Consider the following 24,351-nt stretch of genomic DNA (forward strand, 5'->3'; position numbering starts at 1 on the left):
TATCCTGGGCCCAGCAAACTAGACGCAACTGCAAAGACAGCATGCCAGCATCTCCACTTTCTTACAAGTTTAATAGGCATGTCATCAAAAACTTTGACCAACTCCTGCAGATTCAAGGTGTAGGGCATTCTGGCAGCTTGCATCTGAGCCTGGATCACTAGAGGCTTCAAAGAATGATGGTTCATCAGGAATGCAGCTCTCCCCCAACAAGGAGATCTGCAAGAGGCAATGTCTCATCAAGGACCAAACACATCACAGGCATATTCCTCCCCAATACCTCCAGGTCACATTCAAAGATCCCACCCCACCACCCCCATCCGGGCCATCCCATCTTCTCACAGCTCCCATCGGGCAGGAGGTACAGAAGCCTGGAGTCCCACACCACCAGGTTCAGGAACAGCTACTTCCCTTCAACCATTCGGTTCCTGAACCAACCGGCACAACCCTGATCACCACCTCAGTACAGAAACACTTAGTACTACAATGGACTCCTGATCTGCTTTAATTAGTTTTGCTTGTAAAAATGGTACAATTTGAAATCCTTGTGAATGCTGCTTACACTATACTAACTGCCTGACATTATGCTGCAAGAATTTTTCTTCATTGCATCATCTATATGGCAAACTTAACTTTGACCTTGATGCCCCCTCCAAATCCGGTCCATGGCCTCTTCTTGATGTTGCCATCACACAGGAGTTACAGGAGCCTGAAGACTCACACAACAACGTTCAACAACTTCTACTCCATTTCATCAGGTTCCTCAAATCATTTCTTGTTTTTCTTAATGTTTATTTTGTTGTGTAGGTTATGTATGATTCTATAGTTAACTTGCGTATAAGATATAGTGATGCTGCTGCAAAAAGATAGTCTTCCCTGCATTTATAACCTGGGTACATGTACCCATGACAAACATAAAACCATGTCTCCACCGGACTGCAGTAGATACCATCGAAAGCATACAAGGGATGGACTATATCTTTGGTTGACAAGGATGCTGCCAGGACTGAGGAAAAAGTGAGGTTAACCATTTAAATCTTTCCTCTCTCACCCAAAACCTGTTGTTTTCTAGCTTTAGATTCCCCCACTCTAGAGGGGGAAGAGAACGGACGGTCTGACCATCTTAGCTACATCCCTCATGGCTTTATAAACCTTTATCATACCAATGTTTATAAAGTATCTTGGCACAACTGCAGGGCTTGAGTTACAGAGAAAGGATGGCCAGGCTTGAATTTTATTCCTTGGAATGGAGGAGATGCAACCTTACAGTGATGTTGAAAATTAGGAGGGGCACAGTTAAGGTAGACAGCAAGTTTTTTTTTAACTTCTTAAGGTCGGGAAAGAAAAATTGGACCCCCATCTATCAATCAGCACCTCTACTGTTGAATTGGGATGTTGTGCTACAGCTGTATGGGATGCGGATAGACCACACTTGGAAATCATACCTGCTGCTACGAGAAGCAGTCATTAAGCTGGAGAAGATGCAAACAAGGTTCACAAGAAAGTCAATGAGACCAGAGAGCTCGAGTTAAAAGGACAGTCTGGACAACAAGACATTGGAGCTGCCTTAAGAAGGCAGCATCCATCACTAAGGACCCTAACCATGCCTTCTAACATCAGGGTGCAGGTAGGATCCTGAAGCCCTTCATTTAACGATTCAGAAACAAACAACCTCTTTCTTCCTTGTGAACTATCCATGAACACTACCTCGTTTTTTCCTTTGCCGTATGCATTAGTTGTAATTTTTAGCAACTTTAGCTCACTATTATGCTTTCATAAATATATATAATTTATATATATGTAGTATATTTTATTACAACTTGTAACTTTTATACCTTGTACTGTACTGCTGCTGCAAAAGATCAAATTTACACGCTATATGACAACGATAATGACCTGCTGTACGGCTCTTATGGAGTCGGCGGACAAGCCCCTCCGAACACATCCCACTCGCTTTTCCCCGAAATGTAGCGATGATGCCTCGGTGATTGAAGGCGCCCCCCCCCCCAACCTCACACAGCCCAGTAGAAAATCTAACTTGTTCATTCTTACCCCCCCCCCCCCCCCCCAACGTAAAGCTCAACACAATGCTATCAGAGATCATGGATCAGGGTCCCGGCAAAGTTACTTGTCAAACTACAAATTAAACGGTACCACTGGTTGCATTATGGTGTGTGTGTGTTTACATAAACACAAAAAATTAATCCTCCAATTACCACCACGTCCCGGAGACCTAAAAGCCGCCTGTCTGGGTCCCTGCACAGTGCGACTTTTGATTTACCCGGGGGGGGGGGGCAACGATTAGCATTTATTTGCAAACATCCAGGAACTGAGGGAAAAAACTCCCCGTACATTTACAGAATTGCAAAAACACACGCTATTTCGCATCGAAAATGCCAATCGATTACGTTCGTCAAATCGAACCACATCATGGAAACGGCCGGAATTAAAAGGTTTCTGCAGAATCGAAAGCTTCCCAATCCGCTTCGTTTTTCTGCCCGAGCGAGTTCATGTTTATTCCATCGATTTGCGATTGCAACAGGATTTTGTTTTTCGCACTTTGATTCCTAGTGTAAACGCCACGAAATGCGAAGGACACACAACTACTGCGATTTTTTTTTCGCAAACTGAAAGCATTCAGACACGTTTAATGATACAAGATGATTTTTTTTTCCCCACAGCTTTTTCTAATTAGGCAAAAGCATCGACTTTCCTTAACACTTGGCTTCCTGACCTTAATTTCCACGAGATGTTTACGGATTTTTCTGCTTTCTTGTTTTTTGAAAAAAATTGCAGCATTCCCGCAGATTGGAAAAGGATTAATTATTGCAAAGGATGCAAGAGAACGGAAAGGTTTCTTGCATTTGAAAAGATGCAGGAAAGCAAGCAGTCGTTTTATACTGCGCTTAAAGGACAGAAGGACTCGTATTTGGATGCAAATTGCAAAAGGGTCGAGAGGGTTGAATTTGCGGAGGGCATGGTTACGAATAAACCTTTATTTGATAAAGCATTCAGGGGCACACGCAATCCAAAGAATGAAAATGGGTTAAATTTTATTTTTCGTGTCCATTCACGTTCAAGGTCTAATAAAAAGTCAGAGTGCAATTAAAACAACGCAACTCCCACAAAATTTAACGGGAACCGCTCATTGTGTTGGAATGTAACGCCGTCCCTACAAGATCGAGGACAAGATGCACGGATGCAAATAAAAGCGATCGAGACCCGGAGGACTGAGCCGGATCCGCTCGTCGCATTTTACCTTAGAATCGCACAAGGATGCAACCTGGTACTTGCATTTTTAATTTTGTAAAGACCGGTTTGGGTGCAAAGAAATCAAGCCAAATCTTCAGGATTGTCACGCACAGATTTGGGGAAGAGGCAAGCAAACCCGGCGCACTGCAGTGCATTTGGAAAAATATATATCTATAGACACCAACGACCAGCACCCACCCACTCACGACACGTTGCCCACTCCCCACATGGGGGGAGGGAGGGAGAAAGAAAAAAACGGGAAAAAAACACCATCTCTCCGTTTTGCATTCTGCCTCCAACCAGCCAAAACAAAAGGAAAAATGTAAGAGCAAACGTTGCAAGAAGACGAATGCAAGGCGGGGAGGTGGGTGATCCTTTGCAATTGCCTTTTGGCAAACGCGCGAGCGGGGAGGAGGGGTGGACAAATAATCCGCTCCAGCTTACCTTCGGCCGCGCGGGTGGACGAAAGATCTTGCGACGCCCCTCGCACCGCGCTTGCTAGCAGCAGCAGCAGCAAGGACAGCCCGACAGGAGACATAATGCACGGAGCCAAGCGATGCACGGACAAGCGTTGCATGGGAATCGTCCTCGGACCGGCCCCAGCTCGATCGCACGGAGCTCCCCGGCGGGGTAGGGAAAGGGGGGTGGGGTGAGTGGGTGGTCTCGCTATGGTTTGGTCGACCCGGGGAGAAGCCAACCTCACATGAGGAGAAAGGCTTCGGAAAATCGGTAACAGTCACTTTGCCCTCCCCTCCAAGCAGTTCTCAGATGGTTTGCCTATAGAACTCCGTCTCCAGGGACCCCCGCTGTCGTCGACGAAAATGGACGAGGGATTGGGGGGGGGGGAGGAGGTGGTGGTGGAATCGAACAGCAACAGCAAACAAATCAGATCCGTCCTCTCCGAGCACTTCGCTCGGACTGAACGAACAGGACTCGAAGGGCTGAGGAACCGCGCAGGCGCCTTGGCAGCAGACGGGGCTGGCAATACGTAAAACCTTATTGGCCAAGGAAAGGGAGCTGGGCACAGGCTGGGAGGAGGAGAAGAGTAGGAGGGGCCGTCGGCCAGCGTGGCATGGAGAAAATGGGCGGGAAGGAGACCCACGTGGGAGGTCGCGACATCCAGCAATCGGGGAGCTCGGCGGCCACGGTGACGTCCAACGGAGGAAATGTCTGCAAATCAGAGCTCGGGCTGACACTCCCGACCAGCCCACCTGTGCAGGACGCATGCGCCCGGAGCACCACCGGTGGGTTCCCAGCCGCGTATACGCGGCCCTGTGTCAGAGTGGGAAAGGTAGCTTTCCCTCTCCGTGCATGTGCAGTAGACTCCCACAGGCCATGTGCTCGGAGAGGAATGGCAAGATCCAGTAATACTCATGAAAATTAAATGGCAAGGGGAAAAGGACGAAGGTCTTTGGTGTACAAGTCAGGAAGGTGGCCAAACACAGGCTCAGAATGTACTGGGGAGGGGTTGGAGGAGACGACGACCGATTGCAGAACAGGATCCCAAAGGGTCAGAGATTCTCTTGAGCTTTCTGTCTCCCTTTGGCTGCAGGGGTGACGGAGTTGTCAAATGTTGTCACACACGACGAGTTTGAGAGTCCAGGGCTAAGGACTGCAGGCCCACAGGTTGCCTGGCTTGTGGTTGGGGGGGCTGTCTGTCTGTCCGAGGCTGTGGGTGGAAGGAAGGATGGGTAAGATGGTTTGTGTTGCTATTGTTTTCCTATCCTGGTGAAGGGTCTCGACCCAAACTGTCGACTCTTTTCCATAGAGTTCCTGCCAAGATTCCTCCATCGTTTTGCATTTGGATTCCCAGCATCTTCAGATTTTCTCTTGTTTTGCTATTGTTTTTATTGTTGTTGCTGCTTGTGTCCTTCTGCTGAACACTGTGGACCTGCTTTGTTGGTGCCAGAATGTGTGGCAACACTTGTGGGCTACCCCCAGCACATCCTTGGGTATGCTGGTTGTTAGAGCAAATGATGCATGGGTGTTTTGTGATAAATAAATGTGAACACTCACAACAACCAAAAAGCTGATTATTGACTACAGGAGGAAGAAACAGAGCGTCCATGACCCAATCTCTATCTGGGGATCAGAGGTGGATTAACTTTAAATTCTTCAGCATGATCAAATCAGAGGATGTGTCCTGGGACCAGCACGTAGAGTGTCATCACAGAGAGGGCTTCTACTTTCTTAGGAACGTGCATAGATTTTCCTGTCACCAAAAGGCTTGACAAACTTCTATACACGCACAGTGGAGAGTATTCTGACTACTTGCTTCACAGCCTAATATGGAAAGGCCAATGCCCACGAACAGAAAATGGTGGATGCAGCCCAGCCCATCACAGGATCCTTTCTTGGTGATTAGTGGCATTTTGCAGGGGTTGGTGTTGGGACCGTTTCTTTTCACGTCAATGATTGGACAACAGAATTGATGGCTTTATGGTCAGGTTTGTGGTGTGAATGGGAAGGGGTGGACACGAGCTGGATTGCCAATGGCAGGAAGAATGGGAAGAGGTGATATTGTCCGGATTGTGGACAGTTGGTGTGATAAGAAGGGGTGGATACAGTCTCTGTTGAGGATGATGGGAGTAAATGTAAAGGGGTGGAGAGGGTCCAGATTGCGAACGGCGGGAGAGAATGGGAAGGGGTGGATATGTTCTGGATTGCGAATGACTGGAAAATTGTACCAGATGACTGGAACAAGGTAGATATTGTGGTGTGAGCTGGGGTAGTGATCTGTGCACCCCACTCCTTGATCCTGGGCTATCTCTCTTCTGTGGGGACCCAGCTGCTCTCACTGGCCTGGAGACTCTCTTCCCCACCCCACCCCCATCTGTACTGAGTGTGGCCGCCGCATAGAGTGACTGGCTCCTCGGTGTCTTCCCTCTCGAGATCCCAGTGTCTATCCAGGTGGGGGGGGGGGGTTCTCCGTGTGTGTGTGTCTTGTGATCCTCTGCACTGGAGACTCCACACCAGGTGGAGATGCACCCAGTCAGAATGCTCACCACCGTAAGAATCTTTCGTGACCTATCAAATCTCCTCAAAATCCTAATGAAACAGCCGCTCTTGTGCCTTCTTTGTAATTACACCAATATGTTGGGCCCAGGATAGATCCTCAGAGATGTTGACACCCAGGAACTTAAAACTGCTCACCCTTTCCACTGCAGACTCCTCAATCAGGACTAGTGTGTGTTCTCCCAACTTCCCCTTATTGATGTACACAATCAATTCCTTGGTCTTACTGACATTGAGTGCAAGGTTGTTGTTGTGACACCACTCAACCAGCTGATCTACCTTGCTCCTGTACACACCTCCTCGTCACCATCTGAGATTCTAACAACAGTTGTGTCATTAGTGAATTTGTAGTTGGTGTTTGAGCTGTGTCTGGCCACTCAGTCATGGATGTAGAGAGAGTAGAGCGGTGGGCTAAGCGCAGATCCTTGAGGCGCACCGGTGATGATTGTTAGTGAGGAGATGTTATTTCCAATCTGCACAGACTGTGGCTTCCTGGTGAGGAAGTTAAAGATCCAATTGCAACAACAGCAGCAAAACAAGTCCCTTTCCTCTCTTCCACTCTCTCTCCTTCTGCGCGCGCGCGCACACACGCACACACACACACACACACACACACACACACACACACACACACACACACTCTCCAACTCCAACTGTGGTGGGCAATGCATGGAGGGAGGTAAAGGGATGGAGAAGGTGAGGCAAGGGGTCAAGGAAGGGATAGGGGAGAGGGTTAGAGTAGGAGGGCAGGGGAATCATCTGAAAGAGGAGAGGCAGGAAAGGTCCCCTCCCCTTCTGTTCAGCCCTCTTCCCTCCATTCTCCCCTTTCCTGCCTCCCCTGCTACCCCTATTCAAGGACACCTCTCCCCTCCCATGTACTCTTCACACCTTCTTTCCCCCTCTCCTCACCAATATCCCTCCCACCTCCACTCTTCTACCCACCCCCCCCCATTCACTCCTTGGGCTGACTTGCTCTTCTGTACTGCAGATGGTAGGAGAGATGCAGGAACGGAAGAGGTCTCCAGATCGAGCCCCCTCCAAGGAGCGGGAGAAGAAGCGCTCACGTTCCCGGGACCGTGACAGGAAACGGTCGACCTCCAAGGAGCGCAAACGGCACCGGTCACGGGAGAGGAAGCGTTCTCGCTCCAAGAGTGGCGAGCGGGAGGCGGACCGGTGAGGGGAGGGGCGCTGAGGAGGGAGCGCTTTGCAGCGGGATGTGCTGTGAGGAGGGAGCGATGTGGGAGGGGTGGCGAGAGAGACTTTCAGGGTGTGTGCAAGCTGCTGACTGTTTCATGTTGCTGACTTGCTCAGGTGGGCCAGTCCTGTTGCGACGGATCAAGTGGCCTGTGGCAACCTTGTGATTGCGTCAGCCTCACTCTCTGATGTTCCCACAGGGAGCGACACCATGGCAAGGACAAGGAGCGAGACCGAGACAGGTCCAAGAAGGAGAGAGAACGTGATGGACACCGTAAGGCCAGGAAGCGATCAAGGTGAATGGCAGAGGTGTCACCCTCCACTTTGGGAGGGGCATAGGGGAGGGTGGGGGTCGCAGAGATTGGCAGTGATGTAGGGAAGGAGGGAGAGTAACACAGGGACAGGGAGGGGTGCATGGGATCACAGATGGGGAGAGGTGTCACAGAGATAGTGTAGTGCAGGGAAGGAAGTGGGCCATATAGGGGAGGGAGAATGTCATACAGTATTGTACAAAAGTCTTTGGCACATATATAAAGCTAGGTACATAGTACTGTATTTGTCAATGTGGAGCAAAGAGCGAGTTTGTAGATCAGTGGGAGCAAAGGACATTGGGAATGGCAAGAGAGGGGCATGGGGGGTGACACGGGTGCAGATACACCCAGGCATGAGAAACCAGGCAATGTCATTTGATTCCAAATAATTTGTTTATTGATCATTACAGAATGTCTCTCTGGTGTTTCTCGCTCCCTCCCCTCTCCCTTCCCCTTTTCCCAACCGTGATTCCCCTCTCCCCGCCCCCCTTCCCAACTCTCAGTCCTCAATAAGGACCCATATCGGAATCAGGTTTATCATCACTCGCATTTGTCATGAAATTTATTTTTGCAGCAGTACAGTTCAATACGTAAAATTACTACAATACTGTGTAGAAGTCTTGTGCACCCTGGCTATATATATATATGTGCCTAAGACTTTTGTACAGTACTGAAGATAGGGAGGAAGAGGGTCACAACTTGGCCAGGGTAGAGTGGATGGAGGCGACCCAGGAAGTGGACTGGACAGAGACTAGTCTGAATGTTCTGCACTCTGCAGGGTGTCCTGGGGTTGGGTTTAAGGTGGGTGGGCACATTGATCACCCCTCACTCTCTGCGACTCCCTCTCTCCCCAGGAGCCCCTCGCCTGGAAGGCTAAAGGATGGGAAGGTGAAGATCAAGAAGGAGGAGGAAGAGGAAGATCCAAAGAAGAACAAGGTAGGTATTGTGGGGTAGTGATCTGTGCACCCCACTCCTTGATCTGGCTATCCCTTTTCTGTGGGGACCCAGCTGCTTTCACTGGCCTGGAGTCTCTTCCCCTCCTCCTCATCTGTACTGAGTGTGGCCGCCGCATAGAGTGACTGGTTCCTCAGTGTCTTCCCTCTCAAGATCCCAGTGTCTATCCAGGTAGGGGGCGGGGGGGGGGGTGGCTCTGTGTGTGTGTGTGTGTGTTGCCTCTCACCTTAAATGCAAGTCCTCTGCTATTAAACATTTCCAACTTGGGCAAACAGAGACACTGGTTGTCAATCTTGTAAACCTCTAACAGATCTATAATTCTTTAACTCTCAGCCTCTGCCACTCTAGAGAAAGCACCCAGTGTGTGTCCATGTTATCCGTGTGTGTTTGTATGTGCGCATCTGCATTCTGCATGTGCATATCCATGGGGCTGTGCAAATATCTGTGTTGTGTCGGGAGTGGTCTCGGGCTCTGTAAGTGTCTAGGTGCATGTCTGTTGTCTGAGAGGGTTTATGTGTTTAAGTGCCTGTACTGATGATTGTGTACCTGAGCTGTGCAGGTTTTTAATGGGTGCAGATCTCTGCCTCTGTGCTTGCCTGTGTTTGACCCTTTTTCTTTGCCAGTTTATGGGATCTAGTCACCTCTGTCAGCACCGAGATTTGTTGTCTGTCCCTCATTACCTCTCCTGAGGAAGTGGTGAGGGGATAGGACTTGATGCTCTGATGTGGCAGCCTCTATCACAGAAACCATACACTCTTGTCTACACTTCCTGCTGCCTCAGAAAAGCAGTCAACATAATCAAAGACCCCACCCACTCCGGACATTCTCTTCTCCCCCGTCCCATCGGATAGAAGATACAAAAGCCTGAAAGGACATAACACCACGCTCAAGGACAGTTTCTACCCCACTGTTCTCAAACACTTGAATGATTCCTTTATGCAATAAAATGGACTCAATCTCATTCTGATCTTTCAGCTTATTGTCTGCACTGCACTTTCTCTGTAACTGTGACAATTTATTCTGTATTCTGTTATTGTTTTACCTTGTTCTACCTCAATGCACTGTGTAATGATCTGATCTGAATGAACAATATACAAGACAAGCTTTTCACTGTATCGCAGTACATGTAACAATAATAAACCAATTCCAGAATACCTCCCGTTCCTGCTTGTGTCATGTGTGCCTGCCTTCTGCCCACTCTGTGCCTGTTTGAGAGAGGGAGGCATGGTGGGGAGAGGGTAGTATGGAGCACCTGGACATAAGCAAGCTACCCACAACACTCATCCACTCTTGTACTCTCCTCACAGGCACAGCCGCTGTCCCTCGAGGAGCTGCTAGCAAAGAAGAAGGCAGCAGAAGTGGCGGAGTCCAAGGTAGGAGTCACTCCCCCCCACCCACTCATTTATGGCTCCTCCGGTTGGGTTCCGAGGTCCTGCCCCACCCACTCCATCCCCTTCCCACCTCTCTTCCTCCCTGTCCTGCACACCTGTGCTCTTCCTAAAGCAAAGATGTTACCAGGACTGAAGAGTGTGAGGCTGGAGAAGTTTCTCCTGGAGTGAGGAGTGTCCCGGTAGAGGTTTATAAGCCCATGACAGGTGTAGAAATGGGCGAGGGGGGGGGTGTCCCACGTGTTGGGACATCACATTACAGCTGTACGAGGTATTGGCAAGATTGATGTATTGTGTGCAGTTCTGTTCGCTTGACTTGAGGAAGGATGTCATTGAGCTAGAAGAAGTGCAGGGATGACTCACAGAGTCACTCAGCTCAGAAACAGGCCCTTCAGCCCAACTAGTTCATGCTGACAAAGATTACCATCCAGGCCAGACCCCTCTTACCTGTGTTTGGCCCATATCCCTCTAAACTTTTCCATGTGTTCTACCTGCCTCAAGCACTTGCTCTGGCAGCTCGCTCCATATCCGGACCTCTCTCTGGGCAGCATGGTAACACAACAGTTAGTGTAACAGCGATCAATCAGGGTTCAATTCTGCTGCTGTCTGTAAGAGAGTTTGTATGTTCCTCAGGGGGCTTCCTAGGGTGCTCTGGTTTCCTCCCACATTCGGTTGGTGAGATGAGGGCATGGTATGTTGGCGCCAGTAATTTATTGATGCTTGTGGGCTGTCCCAGCACATCCTTGGGCGATGTTGGTCGTTGATGCAATGAGGCATTTCACTGTATCTTTTGATGTACATGCGATAAATAAAACCAATCTTTATTTATTTGTTTCAAACCATCTGTGTAAAACAAAAAAATAAAATTGCCCCTCATCGCAAACGAAAAAATCTGCAGATGCTGAAAATCCAAGCAACACACACAAAATGCTGGAGGAACTTGGCAGGCCAGGCAGCATCTATGGAAAAGAGGAGAGATTTAAAAGGGACCTGACGGGTAATGTGCTCACACTGAGGGCAATAGGTATGTGGAACACGCTGCCAGACAAATGTGAGAGTTGTACCACAATTACAACGTGTACCAAGACACAAGCAGGTCATGTCATGGAGGCAGGGAGTCTACAGAAGGGCTTGGACAAATTAGGAGAATGGGTAAAGTAACAGATGGAATACAGTGTCAGGAAGTGCACTTTTGGAAGGAATAAAGGTACAGACCATTGTTGAAACAAGGAGCAAATCCAGAAATCAGAGGTACAAAGGGACCTGGGGTCCTTGTGCAGGATTCCCTGAAGTTTAACTTGCAGGTTGAATCGGTGGTAAGCAAGGACGTGTTCGGCATATCTTTGTGGGCTGAAGGGCTTGTATTGTGCTGTAGTTTTTCTGTGTTTCTGTGAAGGCAAATGCAGTGTTAGAGTTCATTTTGAGAAGTCTAGAATGTAAAAGTAAGGATGTAATGCTGAGGCTTAGTAAGGCATTGGTCAGACTGTACTTGGGATATTGTGAGCAATGTGGGGCTCTGTGTCTGAGGAAGGATGTTCTGTCCTTCAGGGGGTCCAGGGGAGTTTCACCAGAATGAAAGGCTTGACGTACGAGGAGCGCTTGATGTCTCTGGGCCTGTACTCAATGGAGTTAAGAAGGACGAAGGAGGAAATCTCATTGAAACCCTCCTGAATGCTGAAAGGCCTGGAGAGAGCGGATGTGGAGAAGACGTCTCCATCAGTGGGAGGGTCCAGGATCCAAGAGCACAACTTCAGAATGAGCCTTTGGAACTGGGACAAGGAGAAATTTTGTCAATTAGAGAGTGGTGAACCTGTGAGATTTGTTGCCATGGGGATTGGTAAAGGCCAAGTCGTTGGGTGTGTTGAAGGCTGAGATCGATGGGTGAGGGGGGTTAAAGGTTACGGGGAGAAGGTGGGAGAATGGTGTTGAGACAAAGATCAGAAGGGGGAGCAGACTTGATGGGCCAAATGGCCTATATCCACATCTCTATTGTATGGTTTAAAATTAAATTGGATAGGATGCAGAGAGCTCAGTACATGGTGCTCCCTGGTGTGGGTCTGACCCAGGGATAGGGAGACGGGAACTGTGCACGGTGCTCCTGGTGTGGGTCTGATCCAGGGATAGGGAGACGGGAACTGTGCACAGAGCTCCCGGTGTGGGTCTGACCCAGGGAAAGGGAGACTGGAACTGTGCACGGTGCTCCCGGTGTGTTTCTGACCCAGGGAAAGGGAGACTGGAACTGTGCACGGTGCTCCCAGTGTGGGTCTGATCCAGGGATGGAGAGGCGGGAACCGTGCACGGGTATGAGTGAGATTCTGATCTTTTCACAGAGGACCCCCAGGAGAGTGAGAGGCGGGAGCGTCGTGAGAGGATGGAGCGGGAGAACCAAGGGAACGATGAGGAAGGCGGGCGTCTGAAGATGCGTGAGGAGAAGGACAAGACCAAAGAACTGCAAGCCATCAAGGTCCTGCACACCCCAAATTGTGGGGTCTCAGCAGTCTGGTGGGGGGAAGGGGTAGAGACCTGGGTCTCTGGTGAGTCGCTCTCTGCAAGGGATGGGAACTGTGATTCAGCTGCCACTGGAAAGTGGGAGTGAACTGTGGGACACTCGCAGGAAGGACAGCGGAGCAGCAATGGCTGGAGTTTCTGCGAAAAATGAGTAAAGTGCAAGAAGGACACTGCCGTGGCTGACAAGTGAAGTCAGAGCCAAAGTAAAAGCAAAAGAGAGGGCAGACAAGGAAGCCAAAGCTAGTGGGAAGATAGAGGATTGGGAAGCTTTTAAAAACGTGCAAAAGGAAACTAAGGTCATTAGGAAGGAAGAGATGAATTATGAAAGGAAGCTGGTGACTAATATGCTTTTAAGTTTTTTTAAGTATATGAAGGATAAAAGCGAGTTGAGGACCAATAGAAAATGACACTGGAGATATTGTAATGAGAGATGCAGAGATGGCAGAGGAACCAAGTGCATATTTTGCATCAGTTTTCACAGTGGAAGACATCTGCAGTATACCGGACATTCAAGAGTGTCAGGGAAGTGAAGTAGGTGCAGTGAAAATTACAACTGAGAAGGTGCTCAGGAAGATTAATGGTCTGAGAGTGAATAAATCTCCTGGACCTGATGTAATGCACCCTTGGGTCCTGAAGGAAGTAGCTGGAGAGATTGTGGAGGCATTAACGATGATCTTTCAGAAATTGATAGATTCTGGCATTGTGCCGGATGACTGGAAAATTGCAAATGTTACTCCGCTATTTAAGAAGGGTGGGAGGCTGCAGAAAGGAAACTATAGACCTGTTAGCCTAACATCAGTGGTTGGGAAGTTGTTGGAATCGATAGTTAGGTTTGAGATTATGGAGTACCTGGAGGCACATGACAAGACAGGCCAAAGCCAGCATGGTTTCCTGAAAGGAAAATCCTGCCTGACAAACCTACTGCAATTCGTTGAGGAAAATACAAGTAGGCTAGACAAGGGAGATGCAGTGGATGTTGTGTATTTGGATTTTCAGAAGGCCCTTTGACAAGGTGCCGCACATGGGGCTGCTTAACAAGAGCCCGTGCAATCACAGGGAAGTTACTAGTATGGGTGGAGCACTGGCTGGTTGGCAGAAAACAGAGAGTGGGAATAAAGGGATCCTATTCTGACTGGCTGCCAGTTACCAGTGGAGTTCCACAGGGGTCGGTGTTGGGACCACTGATTTTTACGTTGTATGTCAATGATTTGGACTTGGGGACTAATGAATTTGTGGCTAAATTTGCCAATAATACAAAGATAGGTGGAGGAGTGGGTAGTGTTGAAGGAAACAGAGCCTGCAGAGAGACTTAGATAGTTTAGGGGAATGGGCAAAGAAGTGGTAAATGAAATACAAAGTTGAAAAGTGTATGGTCATGCACTTTGGTGGAAGAAATAAAAAGGCAGACTGTTATTTAGATGGGGAGAGAATTCAAAATGCAGAGACATAAAGGGATTTGGGAGTCCTTGTGCAGGATACCCTAAAGGTTAACCTCCAGGTTGAGTCGGTGGTGAAGAAGGCGAATGCAATGTTGGCATTCATTTCTAGAGGTATAGAATATAAGAGTAGGGATGTGATGTTGAGGCTCTATAAGGCACTTGTGAGACCACACTTGGAGTAAGTATTGTGTGCAGTTTTGGGCTCCTTATTTTAGAAAGGACATACTGACATTGGAGAGAGTTCACAGAAGATTCACAAGAAAGATTGCAGGAATGAAAGGAACATGAAAGGAAAGAATGAGGAACATCTGGTAGCTCTGGGGCTGTGTTCCCTGGAGTTCAGGAGAATGACAATAGACAATAAACAATAGACAGTAGGTGCAGAAGTAGACCATTCGGCCCTTCGAGCCTGCACTGCCATTCTGAGATCATGGCTGGTCATCTACTATCAGTACCCAGTTCCTGCCTTGTCCCCATATCCCTTGATTTCCCTTATCCATAAGATACCTATCTAGCTCCTTCTTGAAAGCATTCAGAGAATTGGCCTCCACTGCCTTCCGAGGCAGTGCATTCCACACCCCCACAACTCTCTGGGAGAAGAAGTTTTTCCTTAACTCTGTCCTAAATGACCTACCCCTTATTCTCAAACCATGCCCTCTGGTACTGGACTCTCCCAGCATCTGGAACATATTTCCTGACTCTATCTTGTCCAATTCCTTAATAATCTTATATGTTGCAATCAGATCCCCTCTCAATCTCCTTAATTCCAGCGTGTACAAGCCCAGTCTCTCTAACCGCTCTGCGTAAGACAGTCCGGACATCCCAGGAATTAACCTCGTGAATCTACACTGCACTTCCTCTACAGCCAGGATGTCCTTCCTTAACCTTGGAGACCAAAACTGTACACAATACTCCAGGTGTGGTCTCACCAGTGCACTGTACAAATGCAAGAGGATTTCCTTGCTCTTGTACTCAATTCCCTTTGTAATAAAGGCCAACATTCCATTAGGCTTCTTCACTGCCTGCTGCACTTGCTCATTCACCTTCAGTGACTGATGAACAAGGACTCCTAGATCTCTTTGTATTTCTCCCTTACCTAACTCTACACTGTTCAGATAATAATCTGCCTTCCTGTTCTTACTCCCAAAGTGGATAACCTCACACTTATTCACATTAAACGTCATCTGCCAAGTATCTGTCCACTCACTCAGTCACCCTGAATTCTCCTAACATCCTCCTCACATGTCACACTGCCACCCAGCTTAGTATCATCAGCAAACTTGCTGATCTTATTCTCAATGCCTTCATCTAAATCGTTGATGTAAATCGTAAACAGCTGTGGTCCCAATACTGAGCCCTGTGGCACCCCACTAGTCACCACCTGCCATTCTGATAAACACCCATTCACTGCTACCCTTTGCTTTCTATCTGCCAACCAGTTTTCTATCCATGTCAATATCTTCCCCCCAATGCCATGAGCTTTGATTTTACCCACCAATCTCCTATGTGGGGCCTTATCAAATGCCTTCTGAAAATCGAAGTACACTACATCCACTGGATCTCCCTTGTCTCAGATTAGTCAAGCATGATTTGCCCTTGGTAAATCCATGCTTGCTTGGCCCAATCCTATCACTGCTATCTAGATATGCCACTATTTCATCCTTAATAATGGACTCTAGCATCTTCCCCACCACCGATGTCAGGCTGACAGGTCGATAGTTCTCTGTTTTCTCCCTCCCTCCTTTCTTAAAAAGTGGGATAACATTAGCCATTCTCCAATCCTCAGGAACTGATCCTGAATCTAAGGAACATTGGAAAATGATTACCAATGCATCTGCAATTTCCAAGGCCACCTCCTTTGGTACCCTAGGATGCAGACCATCTGGACCTGGGGATTTGTCAGCCTTCAGTCCCATCAGTCTACTCATCATCGTTTCCTTCCTAATGTCAATCTGTTTCATTTCCTCTGTTACCCTATGTCCTTGGCCCATCCATACATCTGGGAGATTGCTTGTCTTCCCTAGTGAAGACAGATCTAAAGTACTTATTAAATTCTTCTGCCATTTCTCTGTTTCCCATAACAATTTTACCCAATTCATTCTTCAAGGGCCCAACATTGTTCTTAACTATCTTTTTTCTCTTCACATACCTAAAAAAGCTTTTGTTATCCTCCTTTATATTCCTGGCTAGCTTGCATTCATACCTCATTTTTTCTCCCCGTATTGCCTTTTTAGTTAAGTTCTGTTGTTCCTTAAAAATTTCCCAATCATCTGTCTTCTCACTCACCTTAGCTCTGTCATACTTTTTTTTTAATGCTATGCAATCTCTGACTTCCTTTGTCAACCACTGTGGCCCCTTTTCCCCCCTTTGAATCCTTCTTTCTCCAGGGGATGAACTGATTTTGCACCTTGTGCATTATTCCCAAAAATACCTGCCATTGCTGTTCCACTGTCTTTTCTGCTAGGATATCCGTCCATTTAACTTTGGCCAGCTCCTCCCTCATGGCTCCATAGTTTCCCCTGTTGAACTGCAACACTGACACCTCCGATCTGCCCTTATCCTTCTCAAATTGCAGATAAAAACTTATCATATTATGGTCACTACCTCCTAATGGCTCCTTTACTTCAGATCACTTATCAAATCCTGTTCATTACACAACACTAAATCCAGAATAGCCTTGTACCTGGTCGGCTCTCGTACAAGCTGTTCCAAGAATGCATCCCGTAGACACTCTACAAACTCCCTATCCTGGGGTCCAGCACCAACCTGATTCTCCCAGTTCACCTGCATGTTGAAATCCCACATAACTACTGCGACATTACCTTTGCCACATGCCAATGTTAACTCCCTATTCAACTTGCACCCAATATCCATGCTACTATTTGGGGGCCTGTAGACAACACCCATTAGGGTCTTTTTGCCCTTACTGTTCCTCAGTTCTATCCACACAGACTCTACTTCTCCTGATCCTAGGTCCCCCCTTGCAAAGGATTGAATCTCATTCCTCACCAACAGGGCCACCCCACCCCCTCTGCCCACATTTCTGTCCCTACGATAGCATGCATACCCTTGTACATTCATTTCCCAGGTCTGATCTCCCTGCAGCCATGTCTCCGTTATCCCAACAACATCATAGTTACCCATTCGCACCTGAGCTTCAAGCTCATCCGCCTTATTTCTGACACCGTGCATTCAGATATAGAATTTTTAGCCCATTTCTCTTCTCTCTGTTTAAATCGCTGCCTATTGTGCTTAACCCAGCTCCCCGAACTCCCATCGGGCTATACGCCCCTTGAAATTTGTTGTCCTTCCTAAATTTACTTATTCTTTCTGCACATTTAACTCCATGTTCTGTCAGACCATCCCTCTGTACATGTGTCCTCCTTATCACTTGTTCCTCCTCAACTTTCTCTTCTACACACTTAATATTCCGGAACCGTGTAGTCCCCACCTGTCCTTTATTCTTCATCTCGCTATCCTCTCTCACGTTCTGGATTCCTGCCCCCTGCAAATTTAGTTTAAACCCCCCCGAGCAGCACTAGCAAACTTTCCTGCAAGAATGAGGGGGGATCTCACAGAAACATTCCAAATGTTAAAAGGCCTGAACAAATTAGATATGGCAAGGTTATTTCCCATGGTAGGGGATTCTAGGACAAGAGGGTACGATTTCAGGATTGAAGGACGTCCATTGAGAACAAAGATTTGGAGAAATTAGTCAGAGGGTGGTAAATCTGTGGAATTTGTTACCACAAGCAGCTGTGGAGGCCTAGTTATTGGGTGCATTTAAGGCAGAGATAGATTTTGGTTCTTGATTAGCCAAGGCATCAAAGGTATGGGGAGAAGTAATGGGGATAACTGGAAGAATTGGATCAGCACATTATTAAATGGCAGAGCAGACTCAATGAGCCAAATGGTCTACTTCTGCCCCTATATCTTATGGGCTCATGAATGGGCAGGGGTGGATACGGTCCAGATTGTGGACAGTGGGAGAGAATGGGAAGGGGTGGAAATGGTCCAAATTGCAGACAGTGCTAGTGAATGGAAAAGGGTGAATACAGTCCCTACTGAGGATGGTGGGTGTGAGTGGGAAGGGGTGGAGATGGTCCAGATTGCCAACGGCGGGACTGAATGGGAAAGGGTGGACACGGGCCTGATTTTCGACAGTGGGAGTGACGGAGAGGGGGTGGACACGGGCCGCATTGTAGACAGTGCAAGTGAATGGGAAGGGGTGGACATGGTCTTGATTGTGGATAGTGTGAATGAATGGGAAAGAGTGGATACGTTTCGGATTGCAGACTGCGGGAATGAATGGGATGGGGTGGAGACTGTTCAGATTGTTGATTGGCAGGAGTGAATGCGAAGGGGTGGACGTGGGTTGGATTGCCAACGGTCAGAATGAAGGGGAAGAAGTGGAGATAGGCCAGATTGCCGACAGCGGGAGTGAATGGGAAGGGACGGACACGGGCCGGATTGCTGATGGTGGGAGTGAATAAAAAGGGGTGGATACAGGCTGGATTGCTGACAGCTGGAGTGAAGGAGAAAGTGGTGGGCATGGTCCGGATTACAGACAGCAGGAGTGAATGGGAAGGGGTGGATACGGTTTGGATTGCAGAAGGTGGGAGGGAATGGGAAAGAGTGGATATGAGCCAGATTACAGACAGTGAGAGTGAATGGGAAGGGGTGGATACAGGCTGGATTGCAGACAGCGGGAGTGAATGGGAGTGTAAAGAAGCTTGTAGGTGAGTGGGAAGGGAGAGTGAGAGAGTTGGGAGGGATTGTGTGGAAGTAGGGTGAAGGAGTGTGAGGGAGCAGAGTGTCAGGGAGTGTCAGTGTGAGGGAGTTGGGAAGAGTGAGAGGGAGGGGGGATAATGTTAAGAAGAGGGAGAGTGTGGGGGAGGGTTAAAGTGTGCGGGTGGGGTGAGTGTGAGTGGGAGAATGTGAGGGAGGGTAGAGTGAAGGAGAGTGTGCAATGGGGGGAGAGGGAAGTTTGGGGATCAAGCAAGAGAGCAGGAGGCAAGGTTGAGATGGAAACGGGGATGGAGAAGATACTGGGAAGAACTCATGAACAGAACAAATCATTGCCTGAACTTTATTATGCAAATATATTTGCCAAAATGCATAAATGCCCGTAATAAACTGCACAAGCGATATCAAATCTCGTCCCGAGGAGATCCAATTATTTACATCAGAGCCACAGAGAGCAAATGGCAGACGGTCCCAGCACAGCTTAAACAAACACAGCGAGGGTGTCGTCATCTCCTCCTCCCTCCTGGGGATGGATTTGTCCTGTGCCTACCCCTCTGAACGGTCTACAGAAATCTCACTGGGGGGCAGGGTGTGGGGAGATTGAGGAGGGTGAGGTTGGAGAGGTGTATCACGGGGATTTGTCCTCCTCGCCAAAGATGGCATCACACTCCAGCAGCACCAGCTCAACGATCTGGTTGTGGTAAACCATCAGAAAGGGCAGGCCCAGGGCCTCCCTCTCTGATCTCAGCAGCGTGGGTCCAAACACGATGGAGAGGCTCTGAGCTGTCATCCGGTTCCATTGGGTGTGCTCAACCACTCTGAGGGATCAAAGGGGTGGAGAGAGGGAGGAAGTGAGCAGGTAGACAGGGAGGGATTGGGTAGAGAGGGAGGAAGAGGGACAGAGAGAAGGTGATAGGAAGGAAGTGGGAGGGAGAGAAAGAAGCAAAAGTGTGAAGAGAGGAAGGGGAGAGAGTGTGAAAGAGGGAAAGGGAATGTGGGCAAGAGAGGAGTTTGTCAGGGAGGCAGAGAGAGAATGGGTTTGAGGGACAGGTGGTGGGATAGCGGGTGAGAGAAGTGTACAGGGAGAGAAAGGGGAGATGGGAAAGGGGGAGAGAGAAGAGAAAGGGAAGAGCGAGGAAAGGGAGCAAGAAAGTGTGGTGGGAAAGTAAGATGGGGAGAGAGTGGAGTAATAGAGAGGGGAAGAGGAGAAACAGTATGGAAAGAGAAATGGAGAGTGGGGGTGAGGGGGGGTAGAGGGTGGGGGAAAGAAGGAGAGATGCTGTCAGTATGAGCAAGGCAACACACAATAATTGTTGGCAGTAGAGGAATTGAATTTGACATATTACCACACACAAAACAATGGAGGAACTATGCAGGTCAGGCAGCATCTATGGAGAGGAATCAATGGCAAATGTTTCAGGCCCAGATGCTTCATCAGGACTGGAAAGAAAGGGAGCAGAAGCCAGAATAACGTGGGGGCAGGGGAAGGAGGACAAGTTGGCAGGTGATGGGTGAGACTTACACACTGTCCATTCAGATCAGAGCATCACACAGTGCACTCAGGTAGAAAAAGGTAAAACAATAACAGAATGCAGAATAAAGTGTCACAGTTACAGAGAAAGTGCAGAGCAGGCAGACAATAAGATGCTAAATGATAACAAGATGGACTATGAGGTCAAGACTGCATCTCATTGTACATCTTAATGCCCTCACTACAGATTACAGTGTTTCGTTGTAGTCCTTGTGTTTGTTTTTTAAAAAAAGGGGGGGGGACTGCAGGGAAATCTCTTTAGGAGCCAGCCCCACAGGACGTCAACAGACTGGGTTGAGGAGACCTCAAATGGGAGGCCCACACACTTTATATTAGAAACCAAGGCTGCAGATTGTTGCACTGGCTGGTAACAGGAAGGAGACTGAGAGCTTAGTGACATGGTGTCAAGACAACAACCTTTTCCTCAACATCAACAAAAAGAAATAAGCTGCCCATTGACTTCAGAAAGTGAGGAAGTGGGGGTGGGCATTGGGGTATCCACTTTCGACAAACTACATCAACAGTGTTCAGGCTGAGAGCTTCAAGTTTCTGGGGGAGAATCAACAGTGTGGAGGGAGCTTCACACTGTGTCTGGCCCTGCGATTCTGTGATGGGACGGTGTGGTAGGAGATTCACTCTGTGTCTGACCCTGAGAGTGTGTGATGAGAGAGTCTTCAGGGAGATTCACTCTCTGTCTGACCCTGGTAGTGTTTAATGGGACGGGGTGGTCGGAGATTCAGTCTGCGTCTCACCCTGGGAATGTCTGATGTGACGGTGTGCAGGGAGGTTCACTCTCTGTCTAGGACGTTCAGGAGGGAGATTCACTCTGTGTCTGACACTGGCTGTGTGTGATGGGAGTGTGTGGACGGAGATTCATTCTGTGTCTGACCCTGGGAGTCTGTGATGGGACTGTGTGGAGGGAGATTCACTCTGTGTTTGACACTGGTAATCTGTGATGTGACAGTATGCAGGGAGGTTCACTCTCTGTCTGACCCCGGGAGTCTGTGATAGGACAGTCAGGAGGGAGATTCTCTCTCTGTCTGACCCTGGGAGTGTGTGATGGGACAGTGTGGAGGGAGATTCACTCTGTGTCTGACACTGGGTTTGTGTGATGGGAGTGTGTGGACGGAGATTCATTCTGTGTCTGACCCTGGGAGTCTGTGATGGGACGGTGTGGCGGGAGATTAACTCTGTGTCTGACACTGGGAGTGTGTGATGGGAGAGTGTGGAGGGAGATTCACTCTGTGTCTGACCCTAGGAGTCTTAAATGGGACTGTGTGGAGGGAGATTCACTCTGTGTCTGACCCTGAGAGTGTCTGATGGGAGACAGTGGAGGGAGATTCACTCTCTGTCTGACCCCGGCAGTGTGTGATAGGACGGTGAGGAGGGAGATTCTCTGTCTCTGACCCTGGGAGTGTGTGATGGGAGAGTGTGGAGGGAGATTCACTCTGTGTCTGACCCTGGGTGTGTGTGATGGCAGTGTGTGGACGGAGATTCATTCTGTGTCTCACCCTGGGAGTGTGTGATGGGACAGTATTTAGGGAGATTTACTCTGTGTCTGACCCTGGGAGAGTTTGGAGGGAGATTCACTCTGTGTCTGACCCTGGGAGTGTGTGATGGTACAGTGTGGAGAGAGATTCACTCTGTATCTGACCCTGGGAGTGTGTGATGGGATGGTGTGGAAGGAGATTCACTCTGAGTCTGACCCTGGGAGTGTGTGATGGGACGGTGTGGAGGGAGATTCACTCTGTGTCTGACCCTCGGAGTGTGTGATGGGACAGTGTGGAGGGAGATTCACTCTCTCTCTCTGACCCCGGGAGTGTGTGATGGGACAGTGTGGATGGAGATTGACTCTGTGTCTGACCCTGGGAGAGTGTGGAGGGAGATTCACTCTGTATCTGACCCTCTGAGTGTGTGATGGGACGGTATGGAGGGAGATTCACTCTGTGACACTGGGAGTGTGTGATGGGACGGTGTGGAGGGAGATTCACTCTGTGACACTGGGAGTGTGTGATGGGACGGTATGGAGGGAGATTCACTCAGTATGACCCTAGGAGTGTGTGATGGGACGGTATGGAGGAAGATTCACTCTGTGACACTGGGAGTGTGTGATGGGACAGTGTGGAGGGAGATTCACTCAGTATGACCCTAGGAGTGTGTGATGGGACGGTATGGAGGGAGATTCACTCTGTGACACTGGGAGTGTGTGATGGGACGGTGTGGAGGGAGATTCACTCTGTGTCTAACCCCGGGAGTGTGTGATAGGACGGTCAGGAGGGTGATTCACTCTGTGTCTGACACTGGGTGTGTGTGATGGGAGTGTGTGGACGGAGATTCATTCTGTTTCTGACCCTGGGAGTCTGTGATGGGACTGTGTGGAGGGAGATTCACTCTGTGTTTGACACTGGTAATCTGTGATGTGCCAGTATGCAGGGAGGTTCACTCTCTGTCTGACCCCGGGAGTGTGTGATAGGACGGTGTGGAGGGAGATTCACTCTGTGTCTGACACTGGGTTTGTGTGATGGGAGTGTGTGGACGGAGATTCATTCTGTGTCTGACCCCGGGAGAGTGTGATGTGACAGTGTGGAGGGTTATTCACTCTGTGTCTGACCCCAGGAGTGTGGAGGGAGCTTCACTCTCTGTCTGACCCCGGGAGTGTAAGATGGAACGGTGTGGAGGGAGATTCACTCTGTCTCACCCCAGGAATGTGTGATGGGACAGTGTGGAGGGAGATTCACTCTGTGTCTGACCCTGGGCGTGTGTGATGGGACAGTGTGGAGGGAGATTCACTCTGTGTCTGACCCTGGGAGTGTGTGATGGGACGGTGTGGAGGGAGATTCACTCTGTATCTGACCCTCTGAGTGTGTGATGGGATGGTATGGAGGGAGATTCACTCTGTGACACTGGGAGTGTGTGATGGGACGGTGTGGATGGAGATTCACTGTGTGTCTGACTCTGGGAGTGTGTGATGGGACAGTGTGGAGGGATATTCACTCTGTGTCTGACCCCGGGAGTGTGTGATGTGACAGTGTGGAGGGTTATTCACTCTGTGTCTGACCCCGGGAGTGTGGAGGGAGCTTCACTCTGTGTCTGACCCGGGGAGTGTGTGATAGGACAGTGTGGAGGGAGATTCACTCTGTGTCTGACCCCGGGAGTGTGTGATGGGAGATTCACTTGGTGTCTGACCCTGGGAGTGTGTGATGTGACAGTGTGTGGGGAGATTCACTCTGTGTCTGACCCTGGGAGTGAGTGATGTGACGCTGTGGAGGGAGATTCACTCAGTCTGACCCTGCCAGCGTGTGATGTGACGGTGTGGAGGGAGAGGCACTCTGTGTCTGACACTGGGAGTGTGTGATGGGACAATGTGGAGGGAGCTTCACTCAGTCTGACCCTAGGAGTGTGTGATGGGACAGTGTGGAGGGAGATTTACTCTGTGTCTGACCCTGGGAGTGTGTGGAGGGAGATTCACTCTGTGTCTGACTCTGGGAGAGTTTGGAGGGAGATTCACTCTGCGTCTGACCCCGGGAGTGTGTGATGGGAGATTCACTTGGTGTCTAACCCTGGGAGTGTGTGATGTGACAGTGTGGATGGAGATTGACTCTGTGTCTGACCCTGGGAGAGTGTGGAGGGAAATTCACTCCGTGTCTGACCCTGCAAGGGTGTGATGTGACGGTGTGGAGGGAGAGGCACTCTGTGTCTGACCCTGGGAGTGTGTGATGGGACAGTGTGGAGGGAGATTCACTCTGTATCTGACCCTGGGAGTGTGTGATGGGATGGTGTGGAGGGAGATTCACTCTGTGTCTGACCCTGGGAGTGTGTGATGGGACAGTGTGGATGGAGATTGACTCTCTGTCTGAACCCGGGAGTGTGTGATAGGACAATGTGGAGGGAGATTGACTCTGTGTCTGACCCTGGGAGAGTGTGGAGGGAGATTCACTCTGTATCTGACCCTCTGAGTGTGTGATGGGATGGTATGGAGGGAGATTCACTCTGTGACACTGGGAGTGTGTGATGGG

At 49.1% G+C, this 24,351-nt stretch overlaps 3 protein-coding genes across 9 annotated transcripts in view; 1 reads left to right on the plus strand and 2 right to left on the minus strand.

The window, feature by feature from the left end:
- Window positions 1-4,112, minus strand: part of LOC132384773 (low-density lipoprotein receptor-related protein 1-like) — a 337,602-nt gene extending 333,490 nt beyond the window's left edge. The window contains 1 exon segment of the mRNA XM_059956253.1: window positions 3,694-4,112. Within this exon segment, the coding sequence (XP_059812236.1) occupies window positions 3,694-3,826 (133 nt within the window). The 5' untranslated portion in view covers window positions 3,827-4,112.
- On the plus strand, window positions 3,584-12,598 carry LOC132384775 (probable ATP-dependent RNA helicase DDX23). Its single transcript, XM_059956262.1, has 6 exons — window positions 3,584-3,613; window positions 7,253-7,437; window positions 7,659-7,754; window positions 8,624-8,705; window positions 10,031-10,096; window positions 12,442-12,598. The coding sequence occupies exons 1-6, from the start codon at window positions 3,599-3,601 to the stop codon at window positions 12,526-12,528; spliced, it is 531 nt and encodes a 176-aa protein (XP_059812245.1). The 5' UTR covers window positions 3,584-3,598; the 3' UTR covers window positions 12,529-12,598.
- A 6,373-nt stretch (window positions 12,599-18,971) lies between these two features.
- arhgap9 (Rho GTPase activating protein 9) overlaps window positions 18,972-24,351 on the minus strand; it is a 264,445-nt gene continuing 259,065 nt past the window's right edge. For 3 of the 7 annotated variants that reach the window (XM_059956258.1, XM_059956256.1, XM_059956260.1), the window contains one exon: window positions 18,973-19,622. In XM_059956258.1, the coding sequence (XP_059812241.1) occupies window positions 19,433-19,622 (190 nt within the window). In that variant the 3' untranslated portion in view covers window positions 18,973-19,432. Of the gene's footprint in view, window positions 19,623-24,351 lie in introns of all 7 variants that reach the window. The other 4 variants (XM_059956255.1, XM_059956254.1, XM_059956259.1 and 1 more) reach the window with 3 other exon arrangements.

The sequence above is a fragment of the Hypanus sabinus genome, chromosome X1, assembly GCF_030144855.1.
Source record: "Hypanus sabinus isolate sHypSab1 chromosome X1, sHypSab1.hap1, whole genome shotgun sequence".
Lineage (NCBI taxonomy): Eukaryota > Metazoa > Chordata > Chondrichthyes > Myliobatiformes > Dasyatidae > Hypanus > Hypanus sabinus.